General features: G+C 37.1%; 1 protein-coding gene across 2 annotated transcripts in view; it reads left to right on the top strand.

The window, feature by feature from the left end:
• UNC79 (unc-79 homolog, NALCN channel complex subunit) overlaps positions 1-21,529 on the top strand; it is a 108,049-nt gene that overhangs the window by 80,198 nt on the left and 6,322 nt on the right. For both annotated transcript variants that reach the window (XM_027673866.1, XM_027673861.1), the window contains 8 exons: positions 106-216; positions 5,247-5,351; positions 10,908-10,985; positions 13,430-13,519; positions 16,068-16,243; positions 17,013-17,199; positions 18,618-18,815; positions 21,004-21,081. In XM_027673866.1, coding sequence (XP_027529667.1) covers positions 106-216; positions 5,247-5,351; positions 10,908-10,985; positions 13,430-13,519; positions 16,068-16,243; positions 17,013-17,199; positions 18,618-18,815; positions 21,004-21,081 — 1,023 coding nt within the window. The remainder of the gene's footprint in view (positions 1-105; positions 217-5,246; positions 5,352-10,907; positions 10,986-13,429; positions 13,520-16,067; positions 16,244-17,012; positions 17,200-18,617; positions 18,816-21,003; positions 21,082-21,529) is intronic.

Consider the following 21,529-nt stretch of genomic DNA (forward strand, 5'->3'; position numbering starts at 1 on the left):
TCTGAGCTAAAAATAGTACTGTTCCATTCAGGCATTTCTGAGTTGGAATACTTTTTGCTGTGTTGGGCAACCAGTTATTGATTTCTCTAAATCTTGTCATTGCAGAGTCTTCTGGACCCTTTTTCAAAATTACTGAGTTTTGTAATTCAGAATGCTGTCTTCACTCTGGCCTACCTGGTGGAACTGTGTGGTTTGTGCTACCGAGCCTTCACTAAGGTAACAATGATGCTGTATCTTCCTTTGGGGACGAGGGAAAATAGGAATAAGTCCTACTTCCCACAAGTAGTTTGGAAGTAAAGATGAAATCATTGTCAAGTTTCAGACATGTCAACAGTTTTAATGTAGTTTGGCTAATCAAGTAGTCATCATGATTCAGTACCTTTTAATAATACTGAGTTTCACATTCATAGTAAAGATGCAGATGAAGGGAACCTGCTGGTAACATTTTTCAGAAAAGTATTTTGGTGTGATTTCATGACTTGGACTTTTTTTTCTCTTGTTGAGAAGATACCTGGTATTCATGCATTGCTTAAAATGTCTGTACAGTCATATCTTTCCTAGTGCACAGGTTTAGCCACACACTTTGTGAGCAAAAATGTAAATATTCCTGGTAGTGCCTTTTGAGAGCACAGCTGTGGGGGGAGGCAACAGATAATTAAGTAAAGTGGAAGACTCCAAGTTAGAAGTTTTCCAGCTTAGGTAATGTTTCATTCTGTATTAGTATTTTCCTTTGGCATGCATGGCTGTAAGCTGTGTAGAAAAGAGAACAGTATGTGTGCACCTTAAAAAGGTTTTAAGGTTCCTGGATGAAAGCTATGGTTTACAAATTTACTCAGTTACTACTAAGTTTCATTTTTGTAGCTACCAGTAAGAAATTGAACAACAAAATCCACAAAAAGCAATCAAACCTTTTACTAAGGTCATATATGCTCCATTATGTAGATGGTCAAGGTCCTGAGTAAAAATGCTGCTTCAGCCACTAAGTGCACAATTTCCCATCCTCAGTATGTTTGTCAGAACAGTAATTAATCCTCAGGAAACATTTTATCGTAAGGAGCTACATGATTTTCTATATTGGTGATGTATAACTGGAATGTGCGTTGTTTGAGTCTTGATAAGACTTAAAATATTGCTGGACAAACAGTGAAGAAATGATAAAAGGAATGAGACTCTCACAGAAAAGCTGCACCACAAGAAAATAAGAAACACTTTTACCAGATGTAATGGTTTGAAGCTAACAGTATGTTTGATGACAGCAAGCAAATACTACCTTTTTGTCTCATTTGAAACAGTAGAGTTTATAGACAGAAAAATCCTGAACAGAGAAGAGATTGTCTAGCTTTTGGAAGTAATTTGTGTTAGATTTTTTTAAGGCTTTGGGAAAGGCAAAGTGAAAAAAATTAAGGACCGCTGTTAAAAAAAAAAGAAATCAGTTGTGATGTGTTTCTCTCCAGTGGAAATCACTGTAGGTAAATAAGAGTGTTGTTTGTGATAGAGTACCAAATAGAAGTGAATTCCAGAATAATTCATGAGCATTGAAACTATTCAAATTTAGTTACTTGTATTACAACTTTGGGTGTGCTGACTGGAACAAAACAGCAACTTTCACCTAAGCTGTGGAGGGTTCTTGTCTTTTCAAAGAGCAAGCTACTCCGACATGCACTTTGTAGAGGTCAGTGCTGTACAACCACTCCAAATCTTTTTTTATCTCCAACATTTTCCTAATACCCTGTGGCAGAAATATCTGAGTTTCTCTTGTCTTGGAGCCTGAAGACTCACGTCAATCTGATATTTCCTTGTCTGAGTTTCTGTTCCAGGTCAGCAATTTGATTTTCTCAGTGCCTTTGGAACTCTCAGTTGAGAGTAGCATCTCTTCTGTGGATTGTAATCTTATCTTTAAGTTTTCCTTTCAAGTATCTTAAGGTCCTAAATGGACACTTTCTGGCTTTCTTATCTCTTACAGCTGCAGAAGCTTGAACCTAAACATAGCCTTTTGCTAGTATTCTATTGTCCCTTACAAAGTAAATGCAGAATGCCTCATGATTCTGCTATTGAATTTTTTGAAAGAATATTAAGTGGCTGATCTTCACTATTTGTAATTACCATAATACCAACAGAGGTAAAATAAAGAATTTTGCTTTATACTGGCTTACTTGGAGGATAGCATACCACTCCATTAAATGTCCAGATTTACTCTTCTTATTACTAAGTTTGGAACCTGAGGTACTGCTAGAACTTCAGTAGTTTCATGTTCTACATGTAGACATCTGGTAAGTCACAATTTGAAGGTTGCAAAGCATTTTTTATAGGGATGCATAGACATTTGAAAGAGTTAATTTGGCTGAACAGTGGCTAAAGTGTTGTATTCTTTACACTCTGATACCAGGTTTACACATGGGGTTCCCCTGGGTGTTTTTCTCATGCAACAATGGCTCTGTGGCAGAATATGTATATTAAAGCATGTATAAACTAGGCTTATACATATTTATCACCAGCATAATGATAGGAATAAGTAGACTTGGATAGGAAGGGTATTCTGGGCCATGGACTTACGTGTCATCACTCCTGATTATAGTGCAGGAAGCAAGAGGTCAGATGTCAAAAAACATTTTGCCTGATTTTGCTCGATCTCTCTGTACTGCATGTGCTTAACAAACGTTAAGAGTTTAGACTGTGAAATAGGAGAAAGAGGTAGTTAACTGTTGTATTATCCTTAAAGCCAAGAAAAACTGGGATTCTTGAAGCCTGTGGTTCCTTTCCAGTGTTCTGACAAAGCAATTTATTATGGCCCAATTATGTCCTGTATTGCCTAGATGTTAGTATGTTAAGTATCTGAAAGCTTTTGAAAGAATTTTTTCTGTTCTTTTCCAGTATGTGCAGGCTACTGTACTGGGTTACTGATAAGAACTTCTGTCCACTTTTTTGAGGCATATAATTGTCGACTGACTTGAGGATGGCACTGTGTAATGTATGTGTCTCAAGACTGAAGGCATGTGATGGTAGGAAGTGTCACTCTTCCTGATGAATTTTAGGAAGTAGTCAGGGTCTGTTTTCACCGTGAGTATTGTGCACTGTTCTGGTTCTCCATTCCCAGTCAGAGTGGAGTAGAATCAGAGAAAGTTCAGGTAGTGGTAAGAAGAATGATCAAAAAGTAGGGTGAGTTCCACATACAGAGCAATTAAGTTAGGGCTCTTTAATCTGAAAGAGCAACAACTGATTGGAATGTGAGAGGTCTGCAAGGTCATAAGACAGGGATGGGTAATTTCATTCCTTTCCAGTACAAGAACATACTAAGTTTGTAGGACTTAGTGTCAAAGCAAGTAATGGGAAGTGATTCTTCAACAGTATTTGACTCCTTGCCAAGTACCGTGTGTACTAAATGAGTCCAAGAGGTCAATGGGCACCTACGTGGAAGAGAAATCCACTGAGAGTTATGAATTATACAGAAACTGCACTGAGCTCAGAAGGTCCCTGAGCTGAAAATAGTTGGTGGAATTATACGTGCTTGCGTTGTTTTTTTTCTTCCTTTTGCTTCTGCAATGGCTTAGTTGGAGATAAGTTTCTGAAGACATTTGTTCTGGTCTGAACTCTCCTGGATATTCTTATATTGTATTATTTTTATCAGAGCACCACTCATGCATGTGGAATGTGTGACTTTTGAATGCTTGCCCCCTCAAGTAATGGTTTCATAACACAGCTGATTTTGGAGTGTTAGCTTCCTACAAGTTTAGCCTAGACTGCAGCAATGTAGTCAGACAAGGACAAGGACTGCAGTTTGGGGCCCATTCCATCATCTAAATGTGTTATCTGTCTGCACACTCCATGTAATTGAAGATGAAACTAGGGAGGTTGAAGTAAGGTCTCTTGATTCACAGACTGGCATCATAATGTCCATGAAAGACATACCATTCTGTTGTTTTGGCACCTTCTCCCAAATCTAGGTCTGATATTTAAAATCTGTTTTCATTAAAAGATATGTGTGTTCTGTGGGAGACAAGCAGTGTTGCTGTAAGCTTTGTTTGATAGTATGCTACACACATAGTGTGGTGACATCAGTTCTCTGAAGAGGAACGCTGGTGACTGTTTGGTCTGCTGCAACAAAGCTCTCTCTCACTTTCAGCTACTCATGTTCTCCAGCTCCTTCTTTTAGCTGCATTCTCTACTGTGTGTGGCTGGAGGTGGCTTCAAACTGACTATCACTAACTAAACCTTGTAAGACTTCTCTGAGGAAGAGACAAATGAACCCATTTTAGAGATGCTGCAGAGAAACTGAGGCCCTGATTGAGTAAAAAATTTCACTCATTTAACTTGAGTGAGCAGGCAAGTGCATGTGATTTACAAGATGGAAGATACTAGGGTTTTAACCTTAAGCACACTTTGGATATGCTCTCATTATTGGACAATATTATTTCACTTCTGATGGTTGTCTGAAAGAGAACACAGCCTAAATCGTCCCGCTGATCAAAATTCTTGAGTTGCTGTGGTTGGTAGCAGGTTGTAGATTTGTTCCACATTTTTATCTTACCATCTAAAGTCAGAGAATGTCAAAGTAAGATGTATAACAGGCCCATCTTATCTCTTGTACCTCCTTGCTGACTCAGCTCTACGGCTCTATTCTTAGGCTTCTGTCTTCTAATCTCCTCTGGCTGATTTCCCCTTATGTTTTAAAATGTTTCTGTTGTAGCAGCTGTAGCCAAGACTGTTTTTATTGTGGAAGTGGAAAAGTACTGCTAGTCTAATGAGTGAAAATAGGTGTCCAAGCAGGCAGCCACCTTTATTTTCAGGGGAATAACAACAGAAAAAAAGTATGGTAAAATGTAAACCATTTTTGGCAGGTTCAATGAAAGAATAATGCTAAATACTATACCAGCTTTGCTCTCCTGTGTCATTTCTTACTGCTTCCTCCTCTTCTTATTGTATGGAACTACTTAGTGAAAGCTACATTTGTATGCCTGGGCTTTATGACTGTTTTATAAAATCTATCTGTATTTCACATGTGCAATATTAAATCTTGGATATAGTGCCTGATAAAACATCAAAGGAGAATGACCTTTACTGATGTCTGTTCAATCAAGTCGATAGAATTATATAAGTGATGAGTGATGTCTGCTTTTTTTTAAGACAGGAGAAACTAGTACACTTTTGTAACTTTGTTATTCTCAAACTTAAATAAAAAGTATCCCTGTTTACTAGTGGCTGTTGGTGACTTTCAGGACATTCGTAATTCTGTGGTTTTTTTGTTGTAGGAAAGGGACAAATTCTACTTGACGCGCAGTGTCATATTGGAGTTACTGCAAGCACTCAAGTTAAAGTCACCCTTGCCAGACATGAATCTGCTGCTGTTGGTGCAGGTACAGGAGATTCTTATGTAATTCTCGTACTGAACCTATCTCAGCCCAACTTCAGGAGTGGGACAGAGGAAGAAGAACTAAGTCCAACGTGGTTGCAAAAAGTACCAGCAATGTTAGGGAAAGCAGGAACTCTTTGAATGGAAATCCATTTACTTATGTATGCATTGTTGCATACATTTAGGCTTCCACATTAAAATTTAAGAAACTAAATTTGGAATCCACGTTTCACAGAATGATGATGAGCTGTGCATCATTGCTGCCATATTGAGGATCACAGAATATATCTGGAGTTGGAAGGGACCCATAAGGGTTGAGTCCATCGAGCTTCATACCATGTCGCAGTGGAGCAGGTGCCCCAGGTGCTGCCTTGTCCTCATATCCTAGCCCCAAGCCCAGTGTGCAGTTTGTTTGGGAAAGGGTGCTAGTTGATCATGGGCCAAAACTCAGTTTCCAGCAGTAAGCTGTCTCCAGTCCCTGAAGGCCATTGTCTTTTAACCTGTAGTTTTTCAGTAAAGAATACATAGACAATATTTCTGTTCCTTTCATTCTGTGGAATTAAGCTAACTTTTTCATTGGAATATCTGAGGAAGTAAGACACAGACTTGAGAAAACTACTTCTGCTCCGAGATGGCAAGTGTGACACAGTTTGGCACCACAAACCTGTCCCACAAAAACAATTTACTGAAGTTCTTAGAATGTAATCACAGGTAGTGGGCTCTCATTGTTTACAGTGAGCTAACAATGATATGTGTTTAGGAACTTAAGATTATAGGGGACCAGCATAACAGCACTCCATAAGGTGCAAGCAAGATGTTTATTACGTAGATCATTCATAATGCTTCCAGCATCTGAGCTCCATTCACTCTTTCCCTTCCCATTATGGGATCAGAGCTTCATATAGCTTACTGTGGCCTTATTTTCTTCTGAGTACTGGTACATTACTCATAGTAAGTAAGTGATTGCCAGTTGACAGAGAAATAATACTGACAAATGAAATTATATAGCCGTTAGGATAACGCTTAAAACAATTATTTTGCCATCAGTGTTAGGGGAAGAATTTGGGGAGGGAATGCTTGTTTTTTTTTTTCTTTTGTTGGTAAAGGGTTATTTTTTAAAATCTATTTTAATTTAAAAAGCAGGAATTTGCCCTTTTAAAAAAATTATTATTAATTCCAAACTTCTTTTTTTTCAGCCCCAGCCAACACCATCAAATAGCTTAACAACCACCAATCTCTTTCTGTCTTACAGGTGCAGTGATGCACTTTGATACTGTGTGCAATGGTATTTGGTTGACTAGAACTGACTTTTCCTGTATTACAGAATAAAGCAATTATTCTGCATTACTCCATTGTATAGCTCAGCCCTGTGACTGCCCCAAAGGATGACCGTCCCCCAGTTTAGGCAATCCTGAATTTCTCATTTGAGAATGCAAACATGCCATGTCAGTTTTAGCAGTGAGATTTAACCAATAAACACTTGCCCTTCATATTGAGTCAAACACCTGATAGACCCAGTAAGCAAAACTGTATATCTATACATTATCTCATAAAGTGATGTTTGCTTGGGTTTTCCTCCTAGCACTGTTCCCATATGCTGTATTCACTTTGGGATGTATTCATACCTTACACAACAGCATCTAATGTGGATATAAATGTCTTTTATGATGTCTTTCTTTCAGAGGCTGATGAAGTGATTCATATTTCCTGCTATCCAAAGCAGCCAGCTTCTGTTTTTATGCAGTCAGTGGTAAAGAATAGGGGTTGTATTCAGACCATCTGCCATAGATGATGCCTACTGGAGGCATGATGACTACTTCTCCCATTGACTGTGCAAATTGGCAGCTCTCAGTAGTATGTGGTCTGAATCATTCAACAGCCTCTTGAATTTAAATACCATAGTAACCACTAAGCCCATCTTAAGCACCACTGTAATTTAAGAAATTTGCTAGTAAAAACGCATACATATCTGATTTTTAAAATTTTCTTTGGCGTCATTAATAGAATGAAGGGATTAGTTCATCACTTTACCACACAGAACCACTACAATATTAATTCAAATTGTATGATTTGAACCAATAAGGCCATAGCAGAATTAACACAGCACCAAACAGAAATGGCTTTAATTTCCAACAGTCATGTCTCCTTGGACATGTGAGCTTGTATACAAGATTCCATACAGACAGTGCACACAGAATACAGAGATTCCATCAAAATGTTCCAGATAACAAAGAAGCTAGGAGTACTTTAATTTAATGATAGATCAGTCGTGGGCTGACTAACAAAGGAATTCCTAGAAATGTACATTTGACACCCACATTTTTCCAGATTATATAGTACCATCAGTGTCACTGGTGACATAAGTGCTAAGATGAGAGTTAACTTTATCCCACTTTACAAAGAATGAGAATTTTAACCACATCACTCCAATCATTGCATAGGTGTCCTGGATGATAAAGGATACAGAAAGTCTGTCTCCTTGATTTGTCCTAGCAAATGAAAGCCATCATGTACATGCTGCTGTTCCATGGGTTTCCATAGGAACTGCTTCTTCACCCAGCATTTTGTTTCCCATTGCTTTTCTCCTGCTCACATTTCATTACCACACATCTTCAGGATTTTCACTGACTTCAGATTATATTAGTGTCTCTTTAGAATTTGCTTGTTCGGTCAGGCTCTAAGATTCAGTGTATCTGATCTGTTTTGTTTAGGTGACTCCTATTTTGGGAGGAGCTAATGTAAATCAGTGTATATCTAGTGGTTTCACTTAATGTTACTGTGAAGATCTAATCCACTAATTACTGAATGAAAGGATTTAAGGTGACATATAATATGTTTATAAGAGTATATATTTTAAAACATCTGATTATGAGTAGAGGTATAATATATACAGATTATGATGTGTAGATAATTCATTACAGTCAGCAGACATTACAATTTAGACATTACACTGCAGCTGTATCTCAGCAGGCAATGCCAGTAAGATGCATGACAACTACTTACCCATTTCTTATTTTTTTGCACTGTTGGGGTATTTTTCTTTCCCTTTTTTTTCCTTTTTTTTTGCTTTTTACACATGACTGGCACGAAATTGCTTGCCATTGACGTCTTAATGTATTATAATATTTGTAGAGGGAGACAACATAAATGACAGTGAATTGGACTGGAAATGTAAGAAATTTTTCATTTTGAGTTTGGTTTCCCCATGTTGTAGCGAGGTCGGGGTCGGTATCTTTTCCCAAGGTGACAAGTGAAAGGACAAGATAAGATGGCCTCAAGTTGCACCAGAAGAGTTTTAGGTTGGCTATTAGGAAAAATTTCTTCATTGAAAGGGTTGTCAGGCACTGGGACAGGCTGCCCAGGGAACTGATGGAGTGGAGTGGCACGTAAGGACATGGTTTAGTGGTAGCCTTGGCAGTGTTAGGTTTATGGTTGGACTCTGGTCTTAATGTCTTTTCCAACCTAAATGATTTTGATTCTGTGATCCTTTTTTGACTGCATTGCAACTTCAGGAAGGTTACCTGGAACTGCCAGTCTGACAATGAGAAAAATAAGCTAAACAAAGCCTAATTATTCACTAGAGGTTGACTTAAGTTTATCAGGTTTTTTTCACATATAAATTAATATCTCTTATTCAACCCGAACTCTTCTGTACGAAAGATACAGAAAAGCTATAGATATATAGCTTTTTTTTTATATAGCTCTCCTGCTTTTTTAGAAAGCTTACAGCAGACCAGTAGAGGTTCCTTTGGGTGCTGTTTCTTGTTGTTTTGAAAAGAAAATGTCTGAAATAAATGACATTTGTCTTTGGCAAGGGTTTTTTGTGACTTAGATGTTGAGTCCTGTACAATGGCTGTAGCAGTGCACTGAATTGTTCGGTACTAAATATACTCAACCAGATTCGTCATGGAATTATGGTCTTTTTTTGCAGCTGGTGTAGTACAAGAGAAGCCAAATCTGCACAAAAATGGTTGACTGAAAAATCGTTTACACAGGAAAACAACTTATCTGTTGTCCAGTGGACCCAGTGGCAGCATTACTCTTTCTGAAATAGGGTATATTAGGAGAAAATCTGTCATCTGTTTGCCTAAGTCCATTAATGGTCCTTTTTAAAAAAGAAGTGGAGACTCATGGTTGCTGTTTGAACTAAGACTCATCGGTCTTTGCTGGGTTGATATGTCCATACCCTAAGGCTTTCCTTTGCTTTCCATGTAATTATTATAGCTGTGGCACAGAAGAGCACCAGGCCATGTCTCATCTGAAATATGAGTTAGATTCCTGGTTTATTTCTATTTGGCTCATTCTGGTGTAAAATAAATTTTAACCAGAAGAAGAGTCAACTGGAACCAGGCCAGTGTCTGAGGATAACTAGTTAGATTATTAGTCTAAACTCAAATACGTCTCAGACTTTTTGTCAGGACAGGTGAAGTAGTTTCCAAGTCTTGGTTGGCAATCTGAGTTCAGATTATATCCAATTGAAAGGTAAAGCTTGTGGAAGTGTAAGAGTAAATTCTAGGTCTGTAGAGGATATTCTGAAATTTTCACGAAGAGTGGTCGGTCATTGAGAGTACTGCTAACACACACGCATTAGACAACCATAAATTATATTGTGTAGTCAATATCTGTCTCAGTATGTGAAAGTAGCAGGGTATTAATTTTCAAGAAAGAAAATTAAATCTTAGACCTTAGTTTGGCGGTTATTTTCTGTCTGCTCTTTCTTAGAAATTTACATTGCATCACTATGGACAGAAATTGCTCAAGTGCAAATGTAGTGTTAGGACAAAAAGTTGTAGGAACAAGCAAATCATCTGCAGGGTGTCCAATGCCTTATTGAATCTTATAATGATTAAATAACAGTATTAGCTGGTTTAAAATATGAATGATGTGAATGTTGGAGATTTTAGGTCAAGGGATTTGTAAATAAAAAGAAATAAGAAAAAAAGAAAAATAAAGCAAGGAAAATAAAAGTGTAAGAGCAATTAGAAATATTCTACTATAACAGAATGACACTGACCATCTCTCAGAAACTGCTTGTTTATGTAATACTGCAGCCTGTATTGTGCAGAAGTTATATGACACCATACCAGTATGTTCTCTTCTTCAAAACTGTTTGTATAATTCATCATTGCAGAACTTCAGTGAACATGTTATATCACAGTGAAGAATGTGGCATGTTCTGCCTTGTCATTCTCTATCATGGTTTATTCTATAATGAATGAGGAGCATTTGATATATAGAAGGAATAGCAAATATGTATATATATATATTTTTTTTCATAAAGAAAGTCTGATTTATTATACAGTATTCTCCAAATTGCTCCTGCACAGCCTATGTGTTAATTAAGCACATTAAAGTCAGAATTTTTTCATTATATTTATCTCATTTATAATGATGAGTTAACTAGGATGTTTGTGAAGAAAGAGGTCTAGAAGGGCAAATTACCATGAATAAAATCAAGAAGACATCTGAACTGATTTTAATGAAGTAATGAATAAATAATTAGTGTCTTCAGGTTACTCAAAAAAATTTAAAAAATAACTTTTATTTAATTTTTTCTTAGTTTGTTTGTGCAGATGCTGGAACAAAACTAGCTGAGTCAACAATCTTGCATAAACAGATGATTGCCTCAATGCCTGGAGTAAGTACTGAATCAAAGTCTATTTCTTAGTTCTGTTGTTCTGTTTAAAAAAAAAATGTTTTATTCAGCTTTTTTCCTTAAATTTAATGCTCTTTCATTTCTCCTCTTGTTGGTAAGATGTATTACAGGCAGAGGTTGAGATGCTTCATGCTTTTTATTAATGTTGGAAAAGTTCTGAACTTGATGTTGCTTTCCTTAGTTTCACTGATAATCTTTAGTCATGTAACTACTTCAGTGGAACCTGTGCTCAAAAAGACAAATCGAGATCTTCTACTGTTCTGTGTGGGGAACAGACCAGCTGAATGCCTCAAAAAATGGTGGCAGGGTGGAAAGCTACAAGCCATTGCCTCCATTCTCACAAAAGAAGGGAGTTAATGGTATATTTATGGCAATGTGTAAGGCATTCGTCTATATCCTGATGATGAGTTTAGTTTAGGAGTACTAAATTACAAGTACTCCTATTTGCCTGGACACTGAGCATGCACCTGGTGAATATGCGAGGAAGTAACACAGTGGAAAGTCTTCTCTTGTTCCGTGACACATGTGACCGAGTACCCAAACAGATGGAAGAGGGTTAGCCCAGGTTTGCTTCACAAGCTGAGTGAGGAAGATGTTTCCCTATATGTGTGTCAGCTTTTAGGGATGACGGAATAGGATTTTTCCCATTATATTCTGAAGTTCACGATTTTTTAAATGCCAATCTTTAACAATACCTTTCCTCCCAACAGAATATTTTAATTTATACTTGCTTTAAGTAGGTAGACTAACACCGATGTTGGAAGGTGTTATAGGAATGTGATCATTTCAGAAGAAATCATAGAAAATCAAGCTTTGAATGAAACAGAGTAGATGGTTGGAAAGAAGTCTTGTGCAATTGAGCATTATATAATTCTGTTATTCAATATTCTGAAACCCACGTGGAATCCTTCGTACACATAAACTAGATGGAGGATATACTGACAGGGTGACCTTATTTTACTGGTTTTTATTCTGTCATGGAAACTGACAGGAACAACCTTTGAAAAGCCAGAAGGTGGCACAGTTCAACACTGTGTAGATTGATATAACCATACAAAAATGAGGAGTGCCCGGGTCAGTTATTTATGTATAAAATGCTAGCAGTTTTTCAAATGTCAGCCACCAAAACTCAATTATGGCTTAATGATTTTGTGATCAAAACTAAATCTGGTTTATTTGTATACTCAGATAGGGTAATCAGCCTCTGTGCTTCAAAGTGTAGTTAATTAAGTAGAGGTCAAAGAGGAGTAGTTTTCCTCTGTAAACTCTACTGCAATGTTTCACCCTGAGCATATGACTTTGGATAAAGTAGTCTTTGGTGACTTCAAAAGGATATTTAATTTAATAATTTCATCGTTTAGCTTCAAAAGTTAATCGTTGCTTTAACTTGGCCCCTAAGCACGAGGTATTCATAGTTCCCCTTGAATTCAGCTAGCATTGTCTTCACCTCAGACTATTAACATAGAAACAGAAGTTTATTTGATACCTAGTGGGTTGGTGGTATCACCTTCTGAAAGCTTGTCTCCAGGGCTCTCTGGTCTGTTCAAAGTCTTTATTTAATCTGACAGCTTTGTTCCGTTGACTGCTTTGCACACCTTGGGCACATCTTGTACTAGCTGAAGGCCAGATTCGCATTTCTCACTATGTTCTAGGAAAAGGATTGTGAAAATTTGTTCTGCAGAAATACAGCAAGCACCACATGGAGTCCTTTTGTTTTCCCTTTGGGGTCGTTCTTGCTCTGGCACATGTGGCTTCTCAATGCTCATACCTTTATGATCTAACTGGAGCAGTTTGTAGCTTAAATGCCGTTAAGATGCTGTATTTTGAATGATTTTGCTTCAAGAGTATATCAGAAATACTCGTTAGTTTTTAAAAAAGGGAAAAAAGTAAGTTTCAGTGATGTTCGTTTTAGCAATGTTTACACATAAAATACCTGAAGACAGTTATTTATACTATTTTTCCATCATGACTAATGTGAATATAAAGGCATCTGTGCATGTGACTGAATTTCAATTATAGATGATTGTTTCCATTTGCAGAAATGCTCAGCTGCCTGAAAAACTGAGTTGTTAAATTCTCATTGTGTTTTTAAAACTTTGATTCTGGACCACTGTAAATTTCAGGATGACATGACAAGGGTATTCTTGCAAGTTTCATGAGTTAATCTTTTATTGCTGTCACAGATAAGAGTATTTTATGATGCATGAAGAAGCTTACAGACACTGGGCCATCTTCTTATACTGTAATCAGATAAGAGGGCATATTACAGATAGAAGAAGATCAAAGCATACCTATTCTTAATTAATCTAACTAAAAAGTAAAATAAAGAATTTGAGACAGACATTGTATTCTGGTGAAGAAGAAACAAAGACAAAAACATGAACATTCAGAACCTGGTACTTAAACTTATTTCTGTTGTGTTTTAGTGTGGAACAGCAGCAATGGAATGCATGAGGCAGTATGTTGGGGAAGTGCTGGATTTCATTGCAGATATGCATACCTTAACCAAATTAAAGGTTGGTTCTGAGCATACATTGATTTAAAGTGTATATGCTTTTTTAAAAAGAAGTGTATTTTCTGTAAGGAACCTGCCTGGGAGAAGTATTTGAGGATGAGTGACAAGTTTTTTTTCTTTCTATTTTAAAAAGCTGTTAGTACTGCTATAGGTTAGAGACTTCTGGGGGATCAGTAAAAAGTAGCTTGTGCAGTGTTGAAATGGAGGCTGATTCAAATATAGTGAGCACACAATAAAAATGCAGGCTTGATTTTTTTGAAATGTTGATGATAAGCTGATGATAAGCTAATGATAAGTTTTTCTGAAATGTTGATGATAAACTAATGTCATAGCAAAGTCACTCTGAGAAGTAGTGGTGTTTAATATAACGCAGGAAAACATAAAAGTCCTTGCCTGTATGACTAAGTACACTCTTCTGGAAGAATCCTGTGTCTCTTCTATATACAAACAGACACTGAAAAAAGGGGGTGTCCTTTTTCTGATGGATGTTGTTTTCATTTTCAGGTTATGTTCTGTTGAGGTGGGGGAAAACCAAATGTTGTTCTTACCTCTGTAATTGAAGCTGCTTTTTGATTTATTTTCGTTAGTTGGATGCTGATTGTAGCAGGAGTGATAGGAAAATACTTCTGTCAACATAAAATATTTTATTTAGGAATGCATTTCATGAAAGCATCCTAGTAATCATTAGCTGATCAAAACCTAGAATTCCTAAAACTTCTACCTGGTTTTTCACTTTTATGTTTTGAAATTGGACAAGAAGCTTCCCAAATATGTGGTCTGGCTGTTTAAAACTACATCAGAACCCAATGGTCTAAAATTACATGTTGTTTTGATTTAGCCATGTAATACAGGAATCTGAGAACAAGATTAACATTATAGGAGAGTCAAATATGACTAAAATATTATGTATTGTAAAAAATAAGCTTTGTCTGTCTTGGAAAATTAAAGGGCAGTTCTTGTTTAAGCAGACCAGATAAAACTTACTCTGTGGTTCCAACATAGTTGAGAAAATATTTGTAAGCATGTCTGATTTTCGAAATAGTCAGAACTTTAAACAAATTCAAAAAATCTAGATTCAAATTCTTGTAAGCTCATTTAATATATTTACTTACATTACTTGGGTTTTATTAACAGAGGTGTTACTCGTCCTAAGATCATCCAGTTGTACAATTTCTTACTACAAGTATGTATTATCAACAGCATCTGGAGTACCAAGCTAACTAAGAATGCTATATGATTTATATGACCAGTAACAATCCCAACAGCAAAATTTTAATGTGTGTGTTCAAATTTGGAAATTTCTACTCTCTCTAGGACTTCAGTGAAGAGAAATAGTTATTTGTTTATTCTTTCCTGATATCGTCTTTTGCGTATCTGAGAATAGTTTTTTTGAAAGAGGTTAATTATTTTCAGTCCTTTGTATTAGCAACTACTGCATTATTGAAAAGGTAAAAATGTTAATTCTCAAGATAATCACATTTCAGTGTACTGTTTTAGTTCAGTTTATTATGCTTTTTATCTCTTTGGGATAACAGTTGGCAAAGTTTGGCAAGGCTTTATTTGGAAAATTCCACCTTTTTTGAAGATGTATAATGTATCTGCCTACATACCTGTCTATCTTTTTTACCTGGCTGTATAACAAAGATAGATATTCATGCTGGTACACAGGGTTTTTTTTCTCTTGAAAGAGACTTTAAATAAGTGATTTTTGAGAGTGTAAGTTTCTGAAGTCAGATACTTATCTGTTACAAAAATATTATTGGTTCACTGATTTTTATCCTATTATAATAATTGAATAACTGATGACCTAGATTTTCTTGTACAAAGCATATGGCTCTCTTTTAAGCAAGCAACTGCAGTTAGCATGTGTTCTGTTATAGCCTAGTAGCAGAAGGTAATGCAAAGTTAGCTTAATAGAAATATAGAAGTATTTCAAGAAACACCAATGAAACATTCCTTAAAGCTGGCAAAGCAGGATAATAAATCATCTTTCCGGGAATAAATATATATGTGTTTCTTGGTAAGAGGTTGGCCCTTTTTATTTCCAGGGTTCTAAGGCATTTGTAACAACTGAATAGTGCAATATAGTCATATTGCTGGTGAATAAGTGAGAGCTTCTTTCTGAATGTGTAAATGGAATATTGTACAGGCAAGGCACTTCCTGCCCAGATGCTATCTTGTTAAATGGTTAGATTCTTCCATCTTCACTTAAGCTCTCTGAATGTGCAACCATTAGTTTGTATTTATCAGCTGTTGAGTTTGCTGAGACAAAAGCTGCCTATGCATTTTGTACAATTTATATTTTGTGTGAGCTCTTGAAAATATGACCCTCTGTGGGAAGATCTGCATATAAAGCTGTTACTAATACAGCTAATACAGGGACTAATACTAATACAGAGAATGGAGAATTTTTAAAAATCTATTTCCGAGTTTTGTTTTGTAGACATGGTTAGAGATCCTGAGAAAGAATTGAAGGGAAATAAAATAGAACATGCTGTTGCTTGGAAGAACTTAGTTTTTGGGTAGAAAATCAGATCTTTGCTTTGCAGAGTCACATGAAGACTTGTTCTCAGCCACTGCATGAAGACACATTTGGTGGACATCTGAAAGTTGGTTTAGCTCAGATTGCTGCTATGGAAATCACTCGAGGAAACCACAGAGACAACAAAGCTGTGATCCGATATTTGCCTTGGCTTTACCATCCTCCTTCTGCAATGCAACAAGGGTGAGAATGCTTTTCCACAGAAGGAATACTAAAATGAGTTAGAAATCTTTGCCAAGTTCTGTGTTTATTGCCAGATTCCATAGCTAAGACCCACGGTAGGGAATGATGGGAGTGGGGCATGGAAGCAGCTGGTCAGCAGCTCCCTGATCTTTAACTGAGGAGTTTGTCAATGTAATATTTAAAGTACATGCCAAAGGGACAGTGGAGGTAACTTCAGTGGCTTGACTGGAGTTACCTTGGAAATTATCTTGATTCTTAATCTAGATGCAGACAATGAAAAGCACACAAGCGCCTGATCAATCCTAGAATGATAGAAAATATTGACCTTTGAAATTAGGGAGTACAAATGAGTGAGAACTCTTAAGGATAAGCCTATTGATGTGATGATAAAAATACTAACTTCATCTAGTTGATGTTAGGTGTGAGAAATCCCGCTCAAGACATTTTTTTTGTCCCTTTTCACTGTGAGAAATCCTGATGTGCAGTGTTTTATCTTCTAAAAAAAGGGAGATACTGTCCCTTGTCTTACCATGACAACAACTGAGTTGTTTTGAGTCTAGGCTGTTTGACTATGTATTCTTGTCCCAGATTTATCCTGGACTATCTGTCCACTAAGTTCTGTCTAGTCTAAGTCTTCTCACAAGCTGTACCAATGATCTGTGCCTCCAGCACACTGAGACTGCATCTGCTTAATGTGCATAAGGAGACTCCATAATTCAGGGAAAGCCAGAAAAGCTATTATTGTTTAAAATCTACTCTCTCTTGACAGGCCCAAAGAGTTCATAGAATGTGTCTCACACATTCGTTTGCTGTCCTGGCTACTTCTGGGGTCTCTGACACATAATGTTGTCTGTCCAAATTCTCCATCATCTTGCATGCCTATTCCACTGGATGCAGGCTCACAAATTGCTGACCACCTTATTGTTATTCTGATTGGGTTTCCAGAGCAATCAAAGGTAAGGGATTCCGTGTTATATGTGGAGAGGTGTTGTATATTGGCCTTATTGCAAACACTTATTTATTTTTTTGTAACAAAAAAGGAGGTGTAAAACCTTAATAAAATCTGGGATCTAGGGAAAGAGGTTTCTCGTTTTTTTTTACATAGCTGCCTCTTTATGCATGGAAAACTGATGAAATCATGACAATTAAGTTTGAAGTTCAACTACTTCAAAATGTCTCAGCACAGGAGTAAGGAAGGAAAAATTGAATTTCAAATTGAAGCTTTAGCAATGACCTAAATTGTAGCAAATCTCTCAGAAAATTATTTATTCTAGTTGTATAGTCAGACTGGATAATTTGTAAATAATTTTATGATCAAAATAATTGCAAACATTGATGATTCAAGCACAACTTTTTTCTTAAGGTGCTCAGGACAAGAAGAGTTATTGAAGATTGTAAGACGTGTGACAGTAGTTTAACACAAGTATAGCAGCAGTCTTTGACACTAACAAGGTTTTTATTAGTGACAGAAACGGAATGATCACACATTTATCTTGTACATAAAATCCTCCTTTCTTTCCCTTCACCTAGCCAAGACACTGGTGCTACCCATTCATTTCTTTGGCCTTTTTTTGCTCTTTCAAATACCTCTTTCCAGTTACCAAGCAACCATTGCGATGTTTGGTGCAGTCATACGACCACAGAGCATGAATTCCTGTTACACTTGCAAACTGAGAAAACATCTCTGGCCAGAAGTATCTTTGTTGTAGTGAAGTAGTTAATGTCCAGCACTCCTGGAGGCTCAGACCCTGTGATATATAACAAGGATTAGCAAAGAGCCATGCTTGAGTATGCAAAATGAGTTCTCTGTTAGTTTTTCAAAACTTACTTTCCTTGACTGTTTTCTTGTGACTGTGAGCAGTCTCAACAAAGTAGAAATGGATGATGGGTTAACAGAACACATGTAAGATCATGTATTTTGTATGATAGCCGTCCTTTCAGGTGATCAGAAGCTGAATGACTTAATCCAGCAGCATTTTTGAAATGGAGTCATATATGCCAGGGCCTTCCATAGATTGCAGTGAAATTTTCCATGAAGACAGTCTCAGAACTAGTCCTGAATACCTGTTTTGCAAAACTAACCTTCTTTTAAAGGAACTGACCTTAATGCCATATTCTTAGATTGCATGGAAGTGTGTTTGCAAATGCCATTTTTAGTCTGAAAATATAAACCCATTTTTTAAACGTGGAGAAGACGTTATCAAGGGTACTTGACTTACTGGCTCCTACTGAGAGGAAAATATAGGAACGGGAGGGGCGAGACTGCACAGTCTTGGGATGCATGACAGAGGAGTGCTTTGATGAAAGCCTCTGTGCTGTATCCCAATACACTTACTTAAATAAACATTTTCTTCTATTTTCTGTTTCTGTACAGACATCCGTTCTGCACATGTGTTCCCTCTTCCATGCATTTATATTTGCTCAGCTCTGGACAGTGTACTGCGAACAAACAGCAGTAGCTCCGACAGTCCAGAATCAGAATGAATTTAGCTTTACAGCCATCCTTACAGCCCTGGAGTTCTGGAGCCGAGTGACACCGAGCATCCTCCAGCTAATGGCACATAACAAAGTGGTGAGTCAGGTGCTGCAGACAGATTTAGTACAGATTGAACTCGGAGGGGGTTTGGCTCTGCTTCAGTGTTTCAGTGGAATACAACAGATTATGAATAACATCGTAAAGTGACTTTGTTGCTTTTGAGAAATTAAAGGGATAGCTAATTAGTAGTGGTTTAACTTTGCAGTGGACCTGAAAGAGGATCTAACCAGGGTCTACCTGAATCAGAATCAAGAGCTAGAGGCACTGCTTGTTGGATTAAGAGCACCTTGAATCAGGTTTCATGTATGTTCCTGCTCTTAACTGTGATCTGTTGTTTTACCTGACTCTGCCTTACAGCAGCAATGAAGTGTTCTAGGATAATTCTGTGCATATCCACTTGATTATTTTTTACCATGTGATGGTGAAAAAATGCATAACTGCTGACAATTGACTATTCATAACTCACTGGCCACTCATCAAAAATAAGCTGCATAAATATCTCTTCAGTTTTGACCTGAAGGAGGTATCTCTAGAGATAAGAGTTGAAAAGGAAATGTTCACTACATCCAGAAATCATCCAGACTATTTGTTTGGAAATAACTTTTAAGCATTTGTTTATCTCAAATACTCACTGCTGTTGGAGCAATTTTGTACAATAAGAACCTAGAGGGGTCCCAGCAGCTCTCTCATAGCTGGTACCATTGCTTGCCCTTGACTAATGATTCTCTGTGCCTGCAGGCTTAGGATTAAGAACTTGTTTCTGATGGGCAAGACCTACTGTTTCCCACTTCTCAGAAAGTCATGACGGGTCAAAACTTTTAAACTGAGACGTTAACTAGTAGCTCTGGCTCTGGCGAGCCTGATGTTATCTTTGAGTGAGAAACATCCTTTATACACAGCCCAGTCCTCTAAGTCAGGTGCTCTTAAGGTTTGGGTTTTTAAGGTTTGATGCTTTCAAGGTTTTTCGTTCTGTGTTTGTTTGAATTTTATTTTTTCTTTTTTAAATGTAGACCTGCTATCTCTATGGAAATTATTTTATGTAATTCCCCTTTCCCCATGTGAAACATCTTCCATCCCAGGCAGGCGTGGACCTTGCCCTTTTAATTGTCATTGTGTGGGCTGCACTTGAATGTCTCTGAACCAATTACTATTTGCTTGTGTCTTGTCCATATCAGGCAAGGGCCACCTAAAGCTGTCTTTAGATGATATTTTAGCCTCTGACACCTAGTGAGGTCTCTGTGGTTCACAAGCCACTTTTGGGAATGGTAGTTCATGAAGCTCCATTTGAAGACATGGGAAGTGTGCATAACGTTTCTAACCAGCCAGTTGTTTAGTCAGACACAAAAGCCTCTTGTCAAGCCTTAGGACAAGAACACGACCTGGAAGTCCCAAGTTCCAATCCTTATTCTGAAAGTATATCGTTAAGTGGCTTTAGTGCAAGTTATTAAGCTCTCTGCCTCAGCCATTGCTCTTTGAAATGTAGATAATAATACTTGCCTGTCTCACAGGGGTGTTGTGAGGTTAATTACTTAGTGTTTGTGAAGCACTTTGAAGATGAAAAGCACAACATAAAAGCTAAGTTTATTATTATTGAGGAGAATTTACATGTAGTTTAGACAGGCACTGTAAATACTCACTGCTGGCTCAGGGTGTTTGTCTTGTATCTATGAATTTACACAATATGAAACATAAAAAGCTGTCTACTACCAAATAACTGATATTTGCATCTGTCATAAATTGTGGTACAAAATGGAAGAATTACAGACTAGCTGTCGGTTCAAAACAATAAATTGTCTTTTGATGGGGAATAAAAAGATGGTTTTTGTATGTTAATTTTCAAAGATTCAGTAAATAAAAATACCAATTTCTGACACACAGATTGATGAGAACTACACAACAAAATAAAAACAATTTATGATGTCTGAAAAGAACAAAGCTGAAGGAAACTTGTTTTGATGTGTGATATGAATTAAAATACATCAAGCACTTGAAATATTTAACAGATACATGTTATCACATCGGGAGGAAACTAAATAAAAAATGTCCCGTATGTGTTCATGTAATATTTAATCTTGTATGTCAGTGGTTAGTAAAGGCACATCTAGTGATTCAGTATAACTACCCAGCAAATACAGGAAGACTGTGCTTAGAGAGTGTTGGCTTAGCTTACTACATTGTTGTGCTGGACATTAATTTGATTTTATGCTTGACTTTTTTTTCCAAGATGGTGGAAATGGTGTGCCTGCATGTGATCAGTTTAATGGAGGCTTTACAGGAATGCAACTCTACTATCTTTGTAAAGGTAGGCGTACCATACCATGAATATTTAGTTAATGCTGTTGCCTGACTATAGTGATTTCTAAACATACTGTCCTCTGCTTCCCCTCCCACTGAGAAAAAGAAAGTGGAAGAAACTGAAGTTGAATGATAATGCAGAAATAAAATGTAGTAGAGCATCATGAAAAGTAAAATCTCTGGTAAGAAGACCAGACCATAATCTCAAATTCAAGTTCTCCTGATTTTTTTAAAGCAACATCTAATTTACTTCCTCTTTCCGTTGTTGCAATGGTCTTATTCCTCTAATAGACATAACTGATGTCACTGACTTTGGGAAGTTCTAGCTAGTGTCTGAATTTTCAGCCATCTTTTAATCATCATAGGTCCTTTGCAGATCACCTCACTGTGCTGAGCCTCCCGTTTTTAGGTGGATAACAAAACCTTGGTGCCACAGTGGTTTTCTTGTTATTTTA

This window comes from Neopelma chrysocephalum, unplaced genomic scaffold, assembly GCF_003984885.1.
Source record: "Neopelma chrysocephalum unplaced genomic scaffold, ASM398488v2 Primary Assembly neopelma1_24, whole genome shotgun sequence".
Classification (NCBI taxonomy): Eukaryota; Metazoa; Chordata; class Aves; order Passeriformes; family Pipridae; genus Neopelma; species Neopelma chrysocephalum.